The following is a 20,792-nucleotide window of genomic DNA, read 5'->3' on the forward strand; positions in this document are numbered from 1 at the left end:
GTGCCTCCGTGGTGCTGTTTTATTGCTATCTATCTGTACTGTTAGTCCCTCTATTTCCTTTCTTAATATGGATTATTTTGACTTAAAAATTGATGTTGTTTTAAAAAATGAGTATTGAATTGCATGGCCTCTAAAGGCATACAATAAGGGGATCTGTTGTACCTATGTTATGTAGGAAAAAGTCAGTTATAAATTATTCTGTCCTGGTTAAAAACAAGTTGTCATCCAGTAGGCTTTAATTAAATTTCCAATATCCTCACCCACGTGGAAATTCTGTAAGAGTGATGTATATGCCAATTATTTGATGATCCAACCGCCAATTGCACGCTCCCTCAAAACTTAAGACATCTATGGCATTGTGTTATGTGACAAAACTGCACATTTTAGAGTGGCCTTTTATTGTCCCCAGCACAAGGTGCAACTGTGTAATGATCATGCCATTTAATCAGCCTCTTGATATGCCACATCTGTTAAGTGGATGGATTATCTTGACCAAGGAGAAATTCTCACTAACAGTGATGTAAACAAATTGGTGCACAAAATCTGAGAGAAATGAGCTTTTTGTGCCTATGAAAATGTCTGGGATCTTTTATTTCTGCTCATAAAACATGGGACCAACACTTTACATGTTGCGTTTATATTTTTATTCAGTATGTTTAGAATTTTCAAACTAGTTTTCATTAGGAAGGTAAATAAACGTTTTGTCAAAGCAATCACTTTTGTATGTGAAAACACATAATTCTACTCATTACTCCACGTGCTTAACCTACTTCACTTTTGTTTTTAGCCGACTTCGCCGTCAGCCAGGACAGGGCACCGGGCTCACGAGGCAGCCCGGTTCCAAAACTAATGCAATCAACGCCAACCCGGTTGACCCGGGCCTGGCCAGAGCCATTAATAGAATCTCCTCTATGCTAGGTGTAGCTAACAGTGTTCAGCCAATCAGGTGACCCTTAACAAAGAGAGTCATGCCCTGGTCCGTTTGTACAAAGTGCAATGATTGGCTGGACGCCATACGCTACATATGCCGGCTCACCTTCAAAGTTGGTAAAGGATAAAACTGAAGCCATTGCAGTCTGAATAGAACATGTTTAATGTACCAGCTGGCTCAAGGGCCGAATTAGTGTGCTAGCCGATGTAGCCTACAATGTGCGTCCAGATGATGGTGGACATTTTAAAAGACAGGTAAATAGCGACCACTGGCGGCTGCCCAGGCTGTGTTGTTTGGTCCTCCCTTTAGGACTTGGAAAAGCTGTTTATTAGGCTACAGATTAAATACATTATGGTGAACTTCACAGGGGGGTGAAAGTGCACGGTGATGATCTTGATGCGCATTTCCAATAAATGTATTTATGTATACAGTTGCATCCTAATATATTATTTCCCTTGCACTTTTCTTAAATAATTCCCCATTTCTTCTCAAATAAATTGAAAACATATCAGCTAACCACAATATGGCAATCGGATGCCGACTGTGCAGTTGATGATGTGGCGCACAACCAGGCTGATGCAATGCAACGTCTTCAAACCATCAACCTACTGGATGTTTACTGCTGTAACGATCAGCCATGTATCTGTTATCTTTGTACAATGGATACAGATAAAGGCCATGATTTCTAATCTTCAGCAGAAATAAGGACTGAGAAAAAGGTGAGACGGGTGTGTAAAAAGCAGGAGTGTTGATCTAGGATCGAGTCCTACCTCTTTTTCCAACATGACTTAAAAGGAAAAACAGATCCTAGATCTGCACTCCTACTCTTAGATGATTTGTGATTACGGGCCTGGAGCAATTTATAAATGTTGAACTGAAGTTAGGACATTCTGATCTGTTTTAAAGGAAACATTATCATCTACGATGGTGGAAATCGCAACATGACTGGGTTGAGATTCATTCCAAAGTGCATTGCTGAGATGACAAGCAGGTTTTACAGGTGGTAGGCCTGCTGTGCATTTCCAGTCTACGATTGTATTCTTTCTGTCTCCAGTTATGACACTCTCCTGTGTGATGCAATAAAATATGTAACCTACAAATTAAACAATAATCAGTGTAATATAAATTATGAAATGGAACCAGTATCATTCTATAAATAGCAGAAATGTAGATTAAGTTCTTATTTCACAAATAGCACCAACATATGAATAGAGTGACCTCTGTCGGCTGATTATTAAATGGAAATTAATAGCTAGACGTTTTCGCTACCTGACTACATTACCCAGATATCCCCAAATCAATGTATCAACCAATTAATGTTGTCCATGTGCAACCGGTAGCTAGCTAGGTCAAATGGACATGTCTCTTTATCGAAAGAATAATAACAATATTGGACAGTGGTGCAACAATAATGTAGTTAGCCATTGGGAGTAGCCAGTTACAGACGATATTTTCACTTAACTGACGTTACCTCGCTACAGTATTTGTACAAGGTAAAGTAGCTAGCTATTGTCACTCTTCATGTTTGTTGTTATTTCTACGCTCGAACGTTAGTGTTAGCTAGCTTACGGTAACCTACTACAGTAGCTAGCTACCTTGCTAATTAGCTACGTTAGCTTGCGGTGCTCGGTTTTTTTGTCAGCTAACGTTAGCGATACACAACCCATAGCTATCAATGAAGTATATGTTATGGTAGTCATTTCAATGTGTAGTCTGCTGACAATACTCCGCTGTGTAAGTTACGTCGTTACCAAGTAAAACTCAACTCCACGGTGTAGCTACTTCACATCAACGCGGAGTTGAGTTTACTTGTTGGCTATCCGGGGTGTTGCAAATGTCATTATCATAACTAACTAACCTAGCCAGCTAGTTCACGTTAGCTAGTTGCCTATCAAGCTAGCTGAAAGTACCAGTAACTAGCTAACAAATAAACAACAAGTTAAGTAGCTAGCTAGCTAAACACATATTTATTTAGTTTAGCGAAGGTCAAGGTGTCTTATATTTAACTTAACTAGCTAATAAGAAACCAAATCTGTCTTCATCCGTTTAGTTGTTATTGATTTACCAGACGTAGCTACCTACTGTGCCGTTAAGTCCTTGGTAAAAGGCCAGGGTGACAGCTTTCCCTTAAATAGGTTGTTATCAATAAAACTTCACAGTAAGGTGGAGACCCCCAGCGTCGCTAAAACCATTGACAACTGCGTGCGGATGAAGGGATTGTTAAATAAATGTTAACTATTTGGTTGTAATATCGTCACCTCTTGAAGATTATAGTCAGAACTACCCATGTCCTATTATTCCATGCAAAACAATCAGCAGAGATATACCGCAAGTAACTGCTTTCATGGTCAGTAAACATAAATTGATAATGTAATTTCAGGGACTTGAGTGTAGCCTCACTACATATCTCAATACTGATAACGTTTATACTTTGCAATCTACCTACTGTTAGCTGATAATGTTTCTACTTTGCAATCTACCAGTAGAAACTTTGCACAGTTGGTTAAACATAGAGGTAAGTAGACCTAAAGTACTTTCTTTTTTTTCCAACCAACGTAACGTTACATGCTGACCACACTGCCCGCTTCGCGTGCGTTGCAAAATAAATGTACACATACATGTTATTCAACCATTGCACCCACACTGCTCAGGAGCGTATGTGTAGCCAGGCTCTAAAATAGACTTTGGTTCTATTTGTAACATGCAGTGTTGCCAATTTAGCGACTTTTGTCGCTATATGTAGCGAGTATTCAGACCCCTCTAGCGACACATAAAAAAAAAAAAAATCGACTAGCGATTTTTTCTGGAGACTGAGGTGAAAGCACGTATCGTTCTTACTCTTCTCAATTAGCAGCGGGTGCTGCCATGGGCCCCACACCCGTCCCAAAGCACTCACAGGCGGCCCAGTCCTCGCGCAGCAGCCACTCCCAGCTGCAATCAGAGCAGGAGCTGTTCATCCCTCCTGGTCCAGACTGCAAATTAATAGCGCATGCGGGAAGCAGTCACTGGCTGATCCCGCCCTAGCTTACATTCAGGGCGGGATGTAAATGTAAAATGTTCTTTGTCTAAAATAAATCACTGCACAAAAATAAATCACACAGCCTCAGTCACTTACTCACCTCGTCCACTGTGTGTGTGCCTCTCTGTGACATAAGCTAAACATCTAGCTGGCTAGCTCATCATGTCTCAGTCTAAACTGTACACTAAAAAATACAGAAAGGAGTGGGAATCAAACCCGGAATTCAAAGGCTGGTTGAAGCCGTTTATTGGAGATGATACACAGGCATACTGCCTGTATTGTAAGGCTGATTTCTACGCCAAACTTAGTGATGTAAAAAACCCACATGACAACTCAAAAACATACTCAAAAGGCAAAGACTTATAACAGTTCCACCCAAAACAAGCTGCCATTTATGGTTAAAAAAATTGACTCTGCAAAAAAGGCTGAGGCCACCATGGCATTAGCTATCGCTGAACACTGTTCCATGCTGGCATGTGATCACATTGGAGAAGCATGTAGAGCTGCTTTCTCAGACTCCACTGCTACTACCCACTTCAAAATGCACAGGACAAAGTGTACAGAAATTATTAATGGTGTTCTAGCACCATACTTTCTGAAAAAGTTGGTCGCAGATGTGGGTGACCAGCATTTCAGCCTCCTCCTCGATGAGTCCACGGATGTAAGTGTTTCTAAGTACCTGGGGGTTGTGATAAGGTACTTTAGTGACACCAAGCAGACAATTGTATCAACATTTCTGGGGCTTGTTGAGTTGGAGGGAGGAGATGCCAAATCTATAGCCCGTGCTGTTGTGGCTTTCCCCGTGAAGTGTTGTCTTAAAAAAGAGAAACTCTTGGGGATATGGACTGACAATGCCTCTGTTATGACGGGGATTAACAATGGGGTCCATAAAGTGCTGAAGGAGGAGTATGGCCTCAAAGATCTGGTTCTTATTCGCTGTGTGTGCCACTCGCTGCAGCTTGCTGTAAGTCATGCTTCCAATGACACCATCCCCCGTAGTGTGGAGTACTTGGTACGAGAGACTTATAACTGGTTTTCAGTGTCTCCAAAGCGCAGGGAGGCCTACAAGGCCATATATGAGACCATCAACTGTGGGGAGAAACCTTTACAGATAACCAAGGTGTGTGCCACACGTTGGCTCTCCATTGAACCCGTGGTTTCACCACGCATTTTGGACCAGTGGGAGGAGCTTAGGCTGCATTTCGCAGTCAGCAAGTCCAGTGAACACTGCTACATTGATCTTCAAAACATATTGTATCTGACTTTTTTGAAGTCAGTGCTGGGTGAGGTACAGTTGGCCATCAAGTCTTTTGAGGGAGAGCAAGTAGATCCTCTTAAGCTACTTGACAGCTTGGTTAGCCTGATCAAGTCTGTGAACAGCAGGGTGCTGAATCCACTGGCAAATGTTGATGTACTCAAAGGGCCAATAGATGGATACATCAGTCCCAAACCGTACCTTGGTTACCTTTTTGAGTCAAAGGCAGCTGAGCTCCACCTTGCGCCTGAGGATGAAAAAAATGTCTGAAAGCGGTGTGTAGCCTTCACCATCTCCCTCACTAATGAGTTGAGGGTGAGACTGCTGGACAACATCGAAGCATTGCAGTACATGTCAGTTTTCAATGTGGAGGAAACTCTAAAGCACAATAAGAGCCCTGGAGAAATAGATAAAACGGTTTTAGCGGAGCAGGGGTTCTACTTGCTCCCCAGCAGCCAAATCAAACGCTCTGCACCGTATTGTGACGTTTTATTGATAACGACATTTTAGCCTAGTTAACTAATTAATAGGTATAGGTTTTCTCAATGTTTTTTTTAATGGTGTGACCCTACCTTTCCCTATACCCCAGACATCGTGCTAAGCGTGTGTCCCTGCTCCTGTGACACATCTGGCCAACATGTCCATGTTCAGCACGGGCATCCTGGTGCTCACCTCTCCTCTCCACACCCTCCCCCTGCGCATTGCCCCTGTACTCAGCTCAGCTGCCCAGGTGGTGGAGCGCACCCTCTACGTCCATCTCCATCCGGGCCTGAACCTGGGTGCAGGCGGGGGCCAACCCAGGCCCGTCTTCATCCCGCCCGTGGTGGATCTGTCCAGCCTTATCACTGGGCTCTACAGCAATGCTGCCAACGTGTGCAGCCACCTGGACGTACGAGTGCTCCTCACCAACGTCCGCGCCCAGTCCAATAACTCCTCCAGCCCAGAGACAGGTGGGACAGTGGTAACGGGTAACCCCTTCCCTTCCCCACAGCCCCTCTCCCACTCCCCCGAGGTGGTGCTAACAGACTTCGCCCTGCAGGACCCATGCCAGTCCCCGCTGGTGGCCCAGTGTCTGCAGAGGTACGCCGGCCACTGTTACGTCTGCTCGCCCGGCTTGGCCTCAGTGCTGCTCCACCCGCAGCTGCAGAATCTGGAGGAAGAGGTGGAGAAGGAAGAGAAGGAGGGCCAAAAGGAAGACTGGGATAGTAGGTCGGACCCCATGGAGACTTACGGTGAGGTGGTGGTAGGGGGAACGTTCGACCGCCTCCACGGGGCGCACAAGACGCTGCTGAACGTCTCTTGCCTCTTGGCGAACAAGCGGTTCCTTATCGGGGTGTGTGACCAAGAACTTCTAAAAAGTAAGTGGAATGATGAGAAAGGACAATGGTTGCTGTGTAAACAAGTTTCTTTGGGCATTATTAGGTCTCCTTGTCTTCTATGCATACACAGGGTATTGTATTCCTTACCCCATAATGGGCTATATAATCTGATATTTTTGATAAAGGATTGTCACTGTTAAGATGACTTTGAAATTCACTGTGCTCCAGGGTTTCTTCTGGATCAAAAAGGGTTTTAGGTGTTGGCAGGGGGTGTGGACCGTCGGCGGTGCAACATTTTAGATCTTGACAATGTAGAGACATTTGTGAATTTTGAAGGCAATGTTCTGTTATTCAAATTCTTGGAGCTGAGAGAAAATTGTGCAGTTTTAAAGCTAATTTCCTATGCATTTTGCCATGGCTAATGCTGTGTTCTTTTGCTCAAACATAATACCAAAATCAATACTGCAATAGTTTCTATTTTGGGGATTGATACTTTATATCTGGTTTTAGTCGTTTAAGTTTACACTGAAAGCGTTTTCCCATCACAAAAATGTATGAATTTACAATGGCAGAAAAATCCCTGCACTCGACCTTGAAGACTGCGGATTTACGGATACTTTTGCACGATAGGGAAAGAAAATGTTTGATGTCCCCTCCCCTGCCATTTTCCTTGCCTCTTCTTCTTCGTCCTCTTCTTCCTCTTCCTCTTCCTCTTTCTCCACCTTCTCTTTCTCTTATCTTCCTCCGCCTATCCTCAGAGAAGGTGCTAAAGGAGCTAATTGAGCCCTACGCCCTGCGGGTGCAGCGTCTCCAAGAGTTCCTGCAGGATGTCAAGCCCTCACTGCAGTACGAGATCGTGCCCCTCTCAGACCCCTTTGGACCCTCCGTTATTGACGCCCAGCTGCAATGCATTGTGGTCAGCGAGGAGACCCGCAGGGGAGGCGAGGCTGTGAACAAGAAGCGCCTCGAAAATGTAAGTGCGCCTTTTACTCTGCAAAGTTATGGCCAGCCAGGTCTCCCTTGAAAAATAGGTATTTTGACCTCAATGGAACAACCTGATATAATAAACCGTGGCGGACCATGGATGGATATAATTTATATATTCTATAAGTCTCGTGATGTTGCGCCTCTGGGTTTAGGAACTCTGAGAGTGGGCCCCTCGATACAGCACAGGCTGAGGGATGGCTGGCTATGTATTGTTTGTGTTACGTCTGGCTGAATGTAGCTTATATATTCTCTTTGTTATGTCTGGCTTGGTGTCTGATGTCTTGTCATCAACTGTCTGCCCTATTAGGGTCTTCCAGGACTAGTGCTGCACGAGATCCAGCTTCTGAAGGATGCCCACCACACTGAGATGGAGGAGGAGAAGATCAGCTCCTCCAGCCTCCGCTCACGCCTCCTAGGGACCCTCCTCACAGACCCAAAAGTACACCCATTACCCCTCTTCCCTTCCAGCCTGCTCTGGGGTGTCACATACACCACACTAATTTATTTATACTGGGTATTTGAGACAGAAAGGGGTATTGTGTACCCCTGAGAGTAGTTTCAGTTGCTGACACCGGCAAAACATAGGGCTACTTTCAGTCTTTTTTTGTCTCTATGCAAAAGACAGGGTCTGCGTCCCAAATGGCACCCTATTCCCTATATCAGGGTTCCCCAACTGGCGGCCGGCGGGCCGAATTCCGCCCTCGTGTGGTTTTATTTGGCCCCCAAAGTTTTTATTTGTATTTTATTATTATTATTATTTTCATTGTGGGACATAAGACTAAAAACACCAGGAAATCAGCTCAAAGTGATTTAAATTTTGGAAATCTGTTCCCACGTATTTCTATGCATAATATAATGGCACGTGATTGTAGACAAATGTAAGCAAGGTTTGAAATGGTTGTTTTAGTCATATTATATCTGTTTGTGCTTCTTGCGGTCAATTTGCAGTTGACTAATTATTTGTAATTATGTTCCGGCCCCCCGATCATCCGCTGATGAAAAAAATCGGCCCGCGGCTGAATCTAGTTGATGATCCCTGCCCTGTATAGTGCACTTCTTTTGACTAGGGCTCTGGTCAAAAGTAGTGCAACATATAGGAAAAAAGGGGGCCATTAGGGATGCAACCACAGCTTTTTCATAACAAATGATAGTTACTACAGCAAGGTTACCAGGGTAGATAAGGCTATATTCAGGGACTCTGTGTCTCTCCTCAAGCTGAAGAAACATGCTATTCATCCAGCCTCGCTAACCGCAAATGATCTTTCACAGTGGCAATTGCAGTCACACGATAGACTACTATTCACTGTAATTGCCAGTGAGTGCTTTGTCAAGTACATGGTTGGGATGCATAAGGTATCACAAGGCCTGATTTTCACAATTCAGTTTCTCTTTATCTCATTGTAGTCTAATTGGACGTGAGTGTTAAGTCAGTATATGATTTAATTATGTGTATAGTCAGGATCGTAGATGTATGATATGTCAGACATTTAGTGTGATTATTTACCACTTACACATAAGGCCCCATATGACTGCTAATGCATTTTGATGCCCCGTTCACCTTCACCCCTATTGCCGATCCCCTGTGAAGCAGGACAAGCCCCATCTCCCACTGGTGCCCTACGTGATTGGCCTGACTGGGGGCAGCGGCAGCGGGAAGAGCTCCATCGCCCGGCGGTTGGAGGCCCTGGGTGCGGTCCGCATCGACAGCGACCAGCTGGGCCATGAAACCTACCGGCCGGGGGAGGTTGCTTACAACAGGGTGCTGGAGGAGTTTGGATCAGGTGCGGGTGGGTCCTCCGTCCACATAGCTGACAGAAGCTGTCATCTTATTCTGTATAATGGAGAATTTATTTAACAGATATACTGTAATGCTTTACCCAAAGCATCTGTTTCAATGAATTACTCTTAATGTTTGCAGATCTTATTAATGAGGACAAAACTATCAACAGACGCGCACTAGGCAGGAAAGTTTTTGGAAACAAGGTAATGTTCGTGTATGGCATGTGTGAAATACACCCCGATAATATTTGAGAAAACATAAAATGTGATAATATTTTATGCAAAAAGCATATACAATTATCTGTAAGGTCCCTCAGTCAAGCAGTGAATTTCAAACACAGATTCAACCACAAAGACCAGGGAGGTTTTCCAATGCCTTGCAAAGAAGGGCACCCATCGGTAGATGGGTAAAAAAAAAAAAAACTGACATTGAATATCCCTTTAAGCATGGTGAAGTTATTAATTACACTTTGGATGTTGTATCAATACACCAAGCCACTACAAAGATACAGGCATCCTTCCAAACTCAGTTGCCGAAGAAAGAAACCGCTCAGTGATTTCACCATGACTTTGTTGACTTTAAAACAGTTAGAGTTTAATGGCTACGATAGGAGAAAACTCAGGATGGATCAACAACGTTGTAGTTACTCCACAATACTAACCTAAATGAGTGAAAAGAAGGAAGTCTGTACAGAATATCCAAAACATACATCCTGTTTGCAATAAGGCACTAAAGTAAAACTGCAAAAAAATGTTGCAAAGAAATGAACTGGGGCAAATCCAACACATAACCGAGTACCATATTTTCAAGCTTGGTGATGGCTGCAGCATGTTATGGGTATGCTTGTCACACGGCAAGGACTAGGGAGTTTTTTTAGGATTAAAATAAATGGAATAAAGCAAAACCCTAGAGGAAAACCTGGTTCAGTCTGCTTTCCAACAGACACTGGGAGACAAATTCACCTTTCAGCAGGACAATAACCTAAAACAAATATACAATGGAGTTGTTTACCAAGTCGACATAGAATGTTCCTGAGTGGCCTAGTTACAGTTTTGAATTAAATGGCAAGACTTGAAAATGGCTGTCTAGTAATGATCAACAACCAACTTGACAGAGCTTGAATAATTTTTTAAAGAATAATGTGCAAATATTGTCCCCATATCAATTTCTCAACCAATGAATGTTGTCCATGTCCAACTGGTAGCCATCTAGGTGTCTTTATCGAAAGAATAATAACAATATTGGACAGTGGTACTGCAATAATGTAGTTAGCCATTTGGAGTACCTAGCTACAGACGAGATCTTCACTTAAATGACGTTATCTCACTGCAGTATTTGTACAAGGTAAAGTAGCTAGCTATTGTCACTTCATGTTTGTTGTTATTTCTACGCACGAACGCTAGTGTCAGTACTAGCTAGTTTATGGCAACCTACCTTGCTAGTTAGCTAGCTTGCTCGGTGCTCAGTCTTTTAGTCAGCTAGAGATATACTTCAATGATAGCTATGGTTTGTGTATGTTATGGTAGTCATTTCAATGTGTAGTCTGCTGACAATACTCCGGGGTTTACGTCGTTAGCCAAGTAAAATTCAACTCCACGATGTAGCTACTTCACATCAACGCAGAGTTGAGCTTTACTTGTTGGCTATCTGTGGTGTTGCAAATGTTGTGATTATCATAGCTAACTAACATAGCTAGCTAACTAACGTTAGCTAGTTGGCTATCCAGCTAGCTGCAAGTAACTAGCTAACAAATAAGCTAAACACATATTTCCTCAAATTGTCCTATTTCTTTAGCAAAGGTCAAGGTGTCTTATAGTTAGCTTAGCTAACGTTAGCTAGCTAATAAGAAACCAAACTCTGTTTCTTCATCCGTTTAGTTGTTATTGATTTACTAGACGTAGCTACCTACTGTACCGTTAAGTCCTTGGTAAAAGTCCAGGGGGACAGCTTTCCCTTCAATAGGTTGTTATCAGTAAAACGTCACAATAAGGTGCAGAGCATTCGATTTACCTTCTGGGGGGCAAGGAGACCCCCAGCTCCGCTAAAACCATTGACAACTGCATGACATTTTCAAGGGATTGTTAAATAAATGTTAACTATTTAGTTGTAATATCATCACCTCTTGAAGAACAAAGTCAGAACTTCACATTTCCGATTATTCCATGCAAAACAATTGCGCACATTTATACAGCAAGTATAAGTTATACAGCAAGTAACTGCTTTCACGATCAGTAAACATCAATTGATCATGTAATTTCAGATGCGTGAGGGTAGCCTCACGATACCGCTCAGTATTGGCCACCATTGATTTGATATTTGAGTGATTATAAAATAAAAGTGAACTACAGTGCATTCGGAAAGTATTCAGACCCCTTGACTTTTTCCACATTTTGTTATGTTACAGCCTTCTTCTTCTACTCATCAATCTACACACAAAACCCCATAATGACAAAGCAAAAACATTTTTCTTTACAAAAACGCAAATATCACATTTACACAAGTATTCAGACCCTTTACTCAGTACATTATTGAAGCACCTTTGGCAGCGATTACAGCCTCAAGTTGTCTTGGATATGACGCCACAAGCTTGGCACACCTGTATTTGGGGAGTTTCTCCCATTTTTCTCTGCAGGTCCTCTCAAGATCTGTCAGGTTGGATGGGGAGCGTCGTTTCACAGCTATTTTCAGGTCCCTCCAGAGATGTTTGATCGGGTTCAAGTCCGGGCTCTGGCTGAGCCACTCAAGGACATTCAGAGACTTGTCCCGAAGCCACTCTTGCGTTGTCTTGGCTGTGTACTTAGGGTCGTTCTCCTGTTGGAAGGTGAACCTTCGCCCCCAGTCTGAGGTCCTGAGCGCTCTGGAGCAGGTTTTCATCAAGGATCTTTCTGTACTTTGCTCCGATCATCTTTCCCCCGATCCTGACAAGTCTCCCAGTCCCTGCCGCTAAAAAACATCCCCACAGCATGATGCTGCCACCACCATGCTTCACCGTAGGGATGGTGCAAGGTTTCTTCCAGACGTGATGCTTGGCATTCAGGCCAAAGAGTTCAATCTTGGTTTCATCAGACCAGAGAATCTTGTTTCTCATGGTCTGAGAGTCTTTTAGATGCCTTTTGGCAAACTCCAAGCGGGCTGTCATGTGCCTTTTACTGAGGAGTGGCTTCCGTTTGGCCACTCTACCATAAAGGCCTGATTGGTGGAGTGCTACAGAGATGGTTGTCTTTCTGGAAGGTTCTCCCATCTCCACAGAGGAACTCTGGAGCTCTGTCAAAGTGACCATCGGGTTCTTGGTCACCTCCCTGACCAAGGCCCTTCCCCCCACCCCCCGATTGCTCAGTTTGGCCAGGCGGCCAGCTCTAGGAAGAGTCTTGGTGGTTCTAAACTTCTTCCATTTAAAAATGATGGAGGCCACTGTGTTCTTGGGGACCTTCAATGCTGCAAAAATATTTTGGTACCCTTCGCCAGATCTGTGCCTCAACACAATCTTGTGTCGGTGCTCTACGGACAATTCCTTCGACCTCATCGCTTGGTTTTTGTTCTGACATGCACTGTCAACTGTGGGACCTTATATAGACAGGTGTTTGCCTTTCCAAATCATGCCCAATCAATATAATTTACCACAGGTGGACATCAATCAAGTTGTAGAAGGATGATCAATGGAAACAGGATGCACCTGAGCTCAATTTCGAGTCTCATAGCAAAGGATCTGAATACTTACGGAAATAAGGTATGTCTGTTTTTTCTGTTTTAATAAATTAGCAAACCTTTCTAAAAACCTGTTTTAATTTCTTCATTATGGGGTATTGCGTGTAGATTGAGGATTTGTATTTATTTAATACATTTTAGAATAAGGCTGTAATGTAACAAAATGTGGAAAAAGTCAAGGGGTCTGAATACTATCTGAAGGCGCTTAGTGGGCTTCTGTCCCAAAACATTGTTATCGGGCCTAAAATGTGTTCTCAGTTGGTCTCTAATGTGACATAATGGCATCGGCTTCTGTTAATCATTATATCAACTGATATCCTCACAGTATGTTTTAACAATATGTTATATATACTTGTTTTGTCTTGTAACAATTGTTATATATTTTTTATTTTATGCACATTAAGATGATTATTGTATAATGAAAGCGCTTTACAAATGTAATATATGATTATTAATATTATTACTATTGTTGCAGGAGAGGTTGAAAGACCTCACCGACATTGTGTGGCCGGAGATAGCTCTACTCGTCAAGGAAAGGATCCAACAGGCCAGAGAAGAAGGTATGTTGCTGATTGATATGTGTCAAAGTTGTGTGTGTGTATGTATTTTTGTGTGTGTGTGTGCCTTCACCTGTGTGTACAGACAGTGGGTTTGTGTTCCCCTGTAGCTCAGTTTGTAGAGCATTGCGCTTGCAGCGCCAGGATAGTAGGGTTCTATTCCCGGGACCACCAGTACGTAAAATGTTAACACGCATGACTAAGTCGCTTTGAATAAAAGCGTCTGCTAAATGGCATATATTATTAGTATTATATTATTCCCCCCAGGTAAACAGGTGTGTGTGGTGGACGCAGCTGTGCTGCTGGAGGCCGGCTGGACGGACATCGTGCACGAGGTCTGGGTCGCCATCATTCCTGAGGAAGAGGTAACCCACATCTGTACTGTGAACGTCTGAGAAATAACTTCATCGATACAGATACAACCTGGGATTTAGGCACAGGGTTTTTCATAACTCCTCTACACAACCTTGTCCTCAATGTGAAAACAAACCAGAACATTTTTAATTGAAAATAGTGAACGAAATGGTGCAACGGTCTAAGGCACTGCACCTCAGTGCTTGAGGCGTCACTACAGACCCCCTGGTTCGATTCCAGGCTGTATCACAACCGGCCGTGATTGGGTCCCATAGGGCGGTACACAATTGGCCCAGCGTCGTCCGGGTTTGGCCGGTGTAGGCCGTCATTGTAAATAAGAATTTGTTCTTAACTGACTTGCCTAGTTAAATAAAGGTTAAATAAAAAATAAAATAAAAATGTAAGCGGTGCTAGTTCAATTACATTAACATTTTACATTTGAGTAATTTAGCAGATGCTCTTATCACAGTCACCGCAAGTAGACCCTTGCATAACATCTAATGCTAAAAGACAAAACACTGATACAGACACTTTTATTTTTTATCCACCCCAACCCTCCTACCCTCCAGGCAGTGTCTCGGATCACTGCGAGGGACGGTGTCAGCCAAGAGGACGCTGTGCGGCGGCTGCAGAGCCAGTGGCCCAACGCGCGGCAGGTGGCGCAGGCCAACGTGGTGCTCTGCACTCTGTGGGAGCCCGAGATCACCCAGAGACAGGTAAGGAGGGGAGCGAGAGATCAGGGTCTTGTTCATTAGGAACCAAAAGGAAGAAAACAAGGAGGGACTGGTCCATTTTACATCGCAAAACATTTTGTTACGGTATGCCCTAATGAACATGACCAAGGGCAAAGCCAGACACACTGACGGGGAAAATGGCTTGATAAAGCATCTTCAAAACATTTTACATTTTTAGGCATTTAGCAGACGCTCTTATCCAGAGCAACTTACAGTTAGTGAGTGCATACATTTTTTCAAAACGTTCTGAAATGTTTACCATCCACGCATAAAGGCTTCTTGAATTTATTTATTTTTCATAGGAACGATCGTTTTTTATTTATGTGTCTTAGGCTGCGTCCAGATGCTCCACCCTTCTTCTAAAGTGGGCACGCCACTTGCACACTTCCAATCAGGGATTAAAAAGTATTGGATTGGTGTAAACATTGGTTGGAGGGAGTTTCCACTAAAGCTTACCGTATGCTTCCAAGTCGAAACAGTTTGAATAAACAGTGGCTTGTGAAAATATTCACCACCCTTGGCATTCTTCCTATTTTGTTGCCTTACAACCTGGAATTAAAATTGATTTTTTGGGGGGTTTTATCATTTGATTTACACAACACGCCTACCACTTTGAAGATGCAAAATATGTTTTATTGTGAAGCAAGAAATAAGACAAAAAAACAGAACTTGAGCGTGCATAACTATTCACCCCCCCCCAAAGTCGATAGAGCCACCTTTTACAGCAATTACAGCTGCAAGTCACTTGGGGTATGTCTCTATAAGCTTGGCACATCTGGCCACTGGGATGTTTTCCCATTCTTCAAGGCAAAACTGCTTCAGCTCCTTCAAGTTGGATGGGTTCCGCTGGTGTACAGCAATCTTTAAGTCATACCACAGATTCTCAATTGGATTGAGGTCTGGGCTTTGACTAGGCCATTCCAAGACATTTAAATGTTTCCCCTTAAACCACTCGAGTGTTGCTTTAGCAGTATGCTTAGGGTCATTGTCCTGCTGGAAGGTGAACCTCCGTCCCAGTCTCAAATCTCTGGAAGACTGAAACAGGTTTTCCACAATAATTTCCCTGTATTTAGCGCCATCCATCATTCCTTCAATTCTGACCAGTTTCCCATTCCCTGCCAATGAAAAACATCCCCACTGCATGATGCTGCCACCAACATGCCTCACTGTGGGGATGGTGTTCTCGGGGTGATGAGAGGTGTTGTGTTTGCGCCAGACATAGTGTTTTCCTTGATGGCCAAAAAGCTCAATTTTAGTCTCATCTGATCAGAGTACCTTCTTCCATATGTTTGGGGAGTCTCCCACATGCCTTTTGGCGAACACCAAACGTGTTTGGTTATTTTTTTATTTAAGCAATGGCTTTTTTCTGGCCACTCTTCTGTAAAGCCCAGCTCTGTGGAGTGTACAGCTTAAAGTGGTCCTATGGACAGATACTCCAATCTCCACTGTGGAGCTTTGCAGCTCCTTCAGGGTTATCTTTGGTCTCTTTGTTGCCTCTCTGATTAATGCCCTCCTTGCCTGGTCCGTGAGTTTTGGTGGGCGGCCCTCTCTTGGCAGGTTTGTTGTGGTGCCATATTCTTTCAATTTTTTAATAATGGATTTAATGGTGCTCCGTGGGATGTTCAAAGTTTTATAACCCAACCCTGATCTGTACTTCTCCACAACTTTGTCCCTGACCTGTTTGGAGAGCTCCTTGGTCTTCATGGTGCCGCTTGCTTGGTGGTGCCCCTTGCTTAGTGGTGTTGCAGATTCTGGGGTCTTTCAGAACAGGTCTATATATACTGAGATCATGTGACAGATCATGTGACACTTAGATTGCACACAGGTGGACTTTATTTAACTAATTATGTGACTTCTGAAGGTAATTGGTTTTACCAGATCTTATTTAGGGGCTTCATAGCAAAGGGGGTGAATACATATGCACAGACCACTTTTCCGTTATTTTTTTAAAAATACTTTTTTGAAACAAATAATTATTTTCATTTCACGTCACCAATTTGGACTATTTTGTGTATGTCCATTACATGAAATCCAAATAAAAATCAATTTAAATTACAGGTTGTAATGCAACAAAATAGGAAAAATGCCAAGGGGGATGAATACTTTTGCAAGGCACTGTATTATGACAAAATGTTGTGATGTTTTGGTGTTCGGCCAGGGTTTTTTCAGCTGTTCGAGCACACAAATGTATTTCTTGAGGCAAGCCGGAGTTCAGTAGCCGAAGTCTACGTCCCTTCGTCAGTGATTGCTCGACATTAGGGATTCTTCATTGAAGTGTTTGTTGTTATTCAACAACAGATTACTAGTTTTCATGCATATTTTTTCACTTTAGAAATACTGCACTTAGTTAGATATGAAGTTGCGCGATTAAGACCTCTGTAAAAATTAATGACGGAGTTCTTGATTTATCTTTAGATTGATTCTGACTTTTGAGGACGTGTTACTGTATGTTGTTGCTACGGCATCTCAAGAGGGGAAAAACTAAAAAAACGTTTTTCTTGTTTTTCAAGCAAATGTCTTTTTAAGGCATTATACGAGGCACTGACGTTCACTTTGCGTAGCCGAGTTCTGCTAGGAGCAAACCGAACCTAGTATGCGGACGCCTTTAGGGGGTGAGTACTCGGACAAAACGAGTATCGTAACGGATGTGGAGTATTTTTAGTAATTATCCATGATCTGGATTTTTTTTGTTGCAGCCAGCACACATCTCTCTCATTTCACCCAAAGAGTGCGAAGGACTGTGTGCTCTAAATAACTGTCTAGTTCTGCTGTCTGTAAAGAAATTGGCTGTCGTAGGTTGATCCTGCTGCTACGATTGGATAGACCAAAGCTTTATCTCCATTCACTTACTCTTCATCGCTTGATATTTTACTGGTCACTCTTCCATGTTATGCTCCGATCACTTAGATTGCTACTGCCTGCTGCTGCTATGATAAATCAGCAAGCTATCAATGTGGATAATATCTAACAAGCGGAGGAAGGGTAGGAAAAAAAGATGAAAGGCTGATGCACATTCTCAAGGGTTAAAGTCCCCACGTTACTGCGACAGATTTCTGTCATGGATTTTGTATTTTACAGTTTTATTGAAAAGGATTGGACTTGGTCAAACGTGCAGTTTAATACATGTACAAAATTATCCTCTTTCCTTAAAAGCAAGAAGGTCATGTCATTTTTACATGGAAGGGGAGGTTAACTTGGCCCTGCAGACTATCGATCTGAGATCGACTTAAGTTTCCGTCATGGGATTTTTTTGTTGTTGCTTTAACCCCTGCGTTCTGACTGAGTGACAGCAAACTCATCTACCCGCTGCAAGTTTTGAGAACACACACAAGTCCGCTTCTCCTGATCTGCAGCTTCCTTGGTTTATATGAAAGTGCAGGGAGACGATTAGGTATTGCCAACCTCTACTTAGGCATTTTAAAACTCTGTTTTTCCAATTACTAGGATCATCACTGTGAATTTACGGATACAAATACGAGTATGGCCAGATCGGCACACCCCTGGTTTCCACCATTGTTAAATCCATGACGGGATGGAAGTGCACACTTTGGGAAAAGAGTGAAGAATCGGGACACAGCTTACACATTAACGTTTCACAACCAAGTATTTTCATTATATGGCTTTCAGGGAGGATATAGATACCAGTCAATGCATTGTATAAACAAACCATTTCTCACGTCTTCTTTTGCATTTCAATCCCAGGTACGGAAGGCATGGGATCTCCTTCAGAAGCGAATCCAACAGAGATGGGAAGGAGCGAAGCCACCGTCCTGAGCCAGACCTCCATACACATACACCACCTCAACAGTGAACTGCACACACACCGACTGTAAAGCCCTGCAAGGGATGAGGGTGGCTCCAAAACGGCCAGGGTGCAATCATGTTAGGGACGTCTGCCTTAAAAGGAGCGCCACAACGGTTGCTTTGGTGTGCCATCGCAACCACAAACCCCCCACGGAGGATCTTACACCTGCAAAAGACGCTGGAGCCATACTTGCGAACATTAGAAAAATTTAAACAGTTTCTCCGTCTTAATGCACATCAGCCAATTAAAATCATTAATAGAACGCTACATTGTAGCTGGTCCCATCAGATAACCTGGCACACGTTAGCCCTATGTTAACCTCACCAGATGAGTGATTATTTTCTGGAACAAAATTCCTCATCAGCCTATCAAATATCTTAGACTTTATATCCAACAACCAATAGACATGTTGGTTGTTTAGCAACAAAACCGATATGCGCAATTATGGGGCAAAACAGACAGGGTTGGCTTAGATTGTTGACAACATGTAAACTACATTTTGTCTTCAATTTTTATTGGAAACATTAATATATTGCACAATGAGCACTTGTTGCCTCTCAAATACATTGTTACATCAAATTTCAGCCATATTAGCATAGACGTGACATCAGTCAAAACACCTCAAAACAAGACATGGTATCAAGAACAAGATAAAACTAGCTGAAATGAGCAAACAACATGGCAGCTTCTTGTCATTGTTGCTAGCTATCTGGCCATCCAGAATCACAACAACATAGACTTCTGCCCCATTGAAGTGTACGCATTGTTTTTGTGATGTTGTAAGCTAACCCGTCTATGGCATTTCTTAAAATACCCCGGTCACCAAAGGGATATTTTAAACCTACAAATTCAAGGTTTACTTTTGTTCCGTTGGTCTGTAACAAAATGTTGTGTGCCAATATTGCAGTGATACATCCTTGACTAGGCTACTAGTACTAACGTTAAACAAAATGTTCACATTTTCACATATGACAAAATCCAACATTTTTGCCTATCCATTTCACACACATTCATGTGCTTTCACAGCAGTAAAGATATAGGAGGATTATACAACATGTACGTTTATATTCATACCTCTTTAAAATGCAGTAATTTACCCTTACAGCTATGACTAATTGGTGGTGTGATCCACTAAGGCTGTAAGCCCAGAGACTGCAAGGTTTGACAGCCGTGAGTTCGAATCTCCCTCAGGGCAAGGTTTTTATTTAAGGAGAAAACGCTCCAATGTTGGTCCTCGAGTCAAATAAAGCATATGTGACAAAGTAGATTATTATAAAAATGCATATAAAATATAATCAATAGGGTAGCTTTTCAAACTGCATGCTCGAGGCCTGGAAGCGCAGCCCCTTTCTTTCACTGTGTATATTCACTGGATATATTCACTGCATTATTAAGCCTAACATTGAGCTAATGAATTATGGCCTAATATGCATACACTTCTAACTTAGGCTACACATTTCGAGCCTGTCTGTGTTCATGGTTTTGATGCGCAATTACGCACCTGGCATCTTCGCTGCCTCGGCTATTCGTCTTCAATCTTGTGGATTCCCAGGAAAAGCCAAATTACAATTGCTTGTTGGACACTTATTTCGACTTATATTGATGAATAATAGCCTATCGTAGGAGAGATGCACGCTTGCTCTTGCTTGCTGAATGTAAAAAAAACTACGGCAATATACAAATGTATGCACTCACTACTTTAAGTCGCTCTGGATAAGAGCCTCTGCTAAAAGACTAAAATGTAAATGTTAAATAGGCTACAGCTTTAAGAACTGCCGGGGAGTTGGAAAGATGAGAGAGACATCTGCGTCAGAAGAAGTCCATATTTTCCAATGGTATCTTAGCACCGATACATCCTGACAAAATACAACTTATGAGTGGCTTGCTAATATACCTTTCTGGACCTTCTATACTGTCTAGAATAGACCCATAACTGAGCCAAATGGTTGCATAATCAGGCCTAGGCTGTATGCAGTTATTTCGGCATTAAACAAAACAGGACATTTGAGCGGTTATAAAAATGTGCCTATAGACCACAATTGTTTACTCACTTGATAACAATAATGCAGTCCTCATTGCTTTGTGTTGTAGCTTAGGTAGAATACTTTTCTTAAATGTAGGCCTAATCAATAGGGGAGCTTTGAGCAACTAGGCAAGCAATGACATGCTGTAAAAGATGTGCAGGCTAAACTGTGTTTGCTGTTGAATTGCTACATGTAAGTACACGTTTTTGGAGTATTATTTGCAGTTGTCACTATGACAATGAACACACTCTGAAAGCACTGAATGGTCTGTGTTATGACCTTATCAATAAGCCTACAGCGTGCAGTAGGATGCGTTGATCAG

General features: G+C 42.6%; 1 protein-coding gene across 4 annotated transcripts; it reads left to right on the forward strand.

Moving 5' to 3' along the window:
• The first annotated feature begins 2,267 nt into the window (after positions 1 to 2,267).
• On the forward strand, positions 2,268 to 19,053 carry coasy (CoA synthase). 4 transcript variants are annotated; one of them, XM_041873437.2, is made up of 10 exons: positions 2,268 to 2,424; positions 5,795 to 6,563; positions 7,283 to 7,497; positions 7,819 to 7,950; positions 9,100 to 9,298; positions 9,430 to 9,494; positions 13,472 to 13,556; positions 13,821 to 13,918; positions 14,477 to 14,623; positions 18,344 to 19,053. In XM_041873437.2, exons 2-10 carry the CDS (start codon positions 5,843 to 5,845, stop codon positions 18,413 to 18,415), a joined length of 1,734 nt encoding a protein of 577 aa, XP_041729371.1. In that variant the 5' UTR covers positions 2,268 to 2,424; positions 5,795 to 5,842; the 3' UTR covers positions 18,416 to 19,053. The 4 variants fall into 4 exon arrangements, with proteins under 4 accessions (XP_041729371.1, XP_041729502.1, XP_041729453.1 ...); XM_041873568.2 differs by having other exon boundaries at positions 9,100 to 9,292; XM_041873519.2 differs by having other exon boundaries at positions 9,103 to 9,298.
• Positions 19,054 to 20,792: the final 1,739 nt, after the last annotated feature.

This window comes from Coregonus clupeaformis, chromosome 1 (assembly GCF_020615455.1).
Source record: "Coregonus clupeaformis isolate EN_2021a chromosome 1, ASM2061545v1, whole genome shotgun sequence".
Taxonomy (NCBI): domain Eukaryota; kingdom Metazoa; phylum Chordata; class Actinopteri; order Salmoniformes; family Salmonidae; genus Coregonus; species Coregonus clupeaformis.

Excerpts from the sequence above, each read along its gene's own strand:
- coasy (XM_041873437.2), top strand. The coding sequence starts at position 5,843 with ATGTCCATGTTCAGCACGGGCATCCTGGTGCTCACCTCTCCTCTCCAC. Across the intron at positions 6,564-7,282 it reads TGACCAAGAACTTCTAAAAA|AGAAGGTGCTAAAGGAGCTA; the intron begins GTAAGTGGAATG and ends GCCTATCCTCAG. Across the intron at positions 9,495-13,471 it reads GGAAAGTTTTTGGAAACAAG|GAGAGGTTGAAAGACCTCAC; the intron begins GTAATGTTCGTG and ends CTATTGTTGCAG.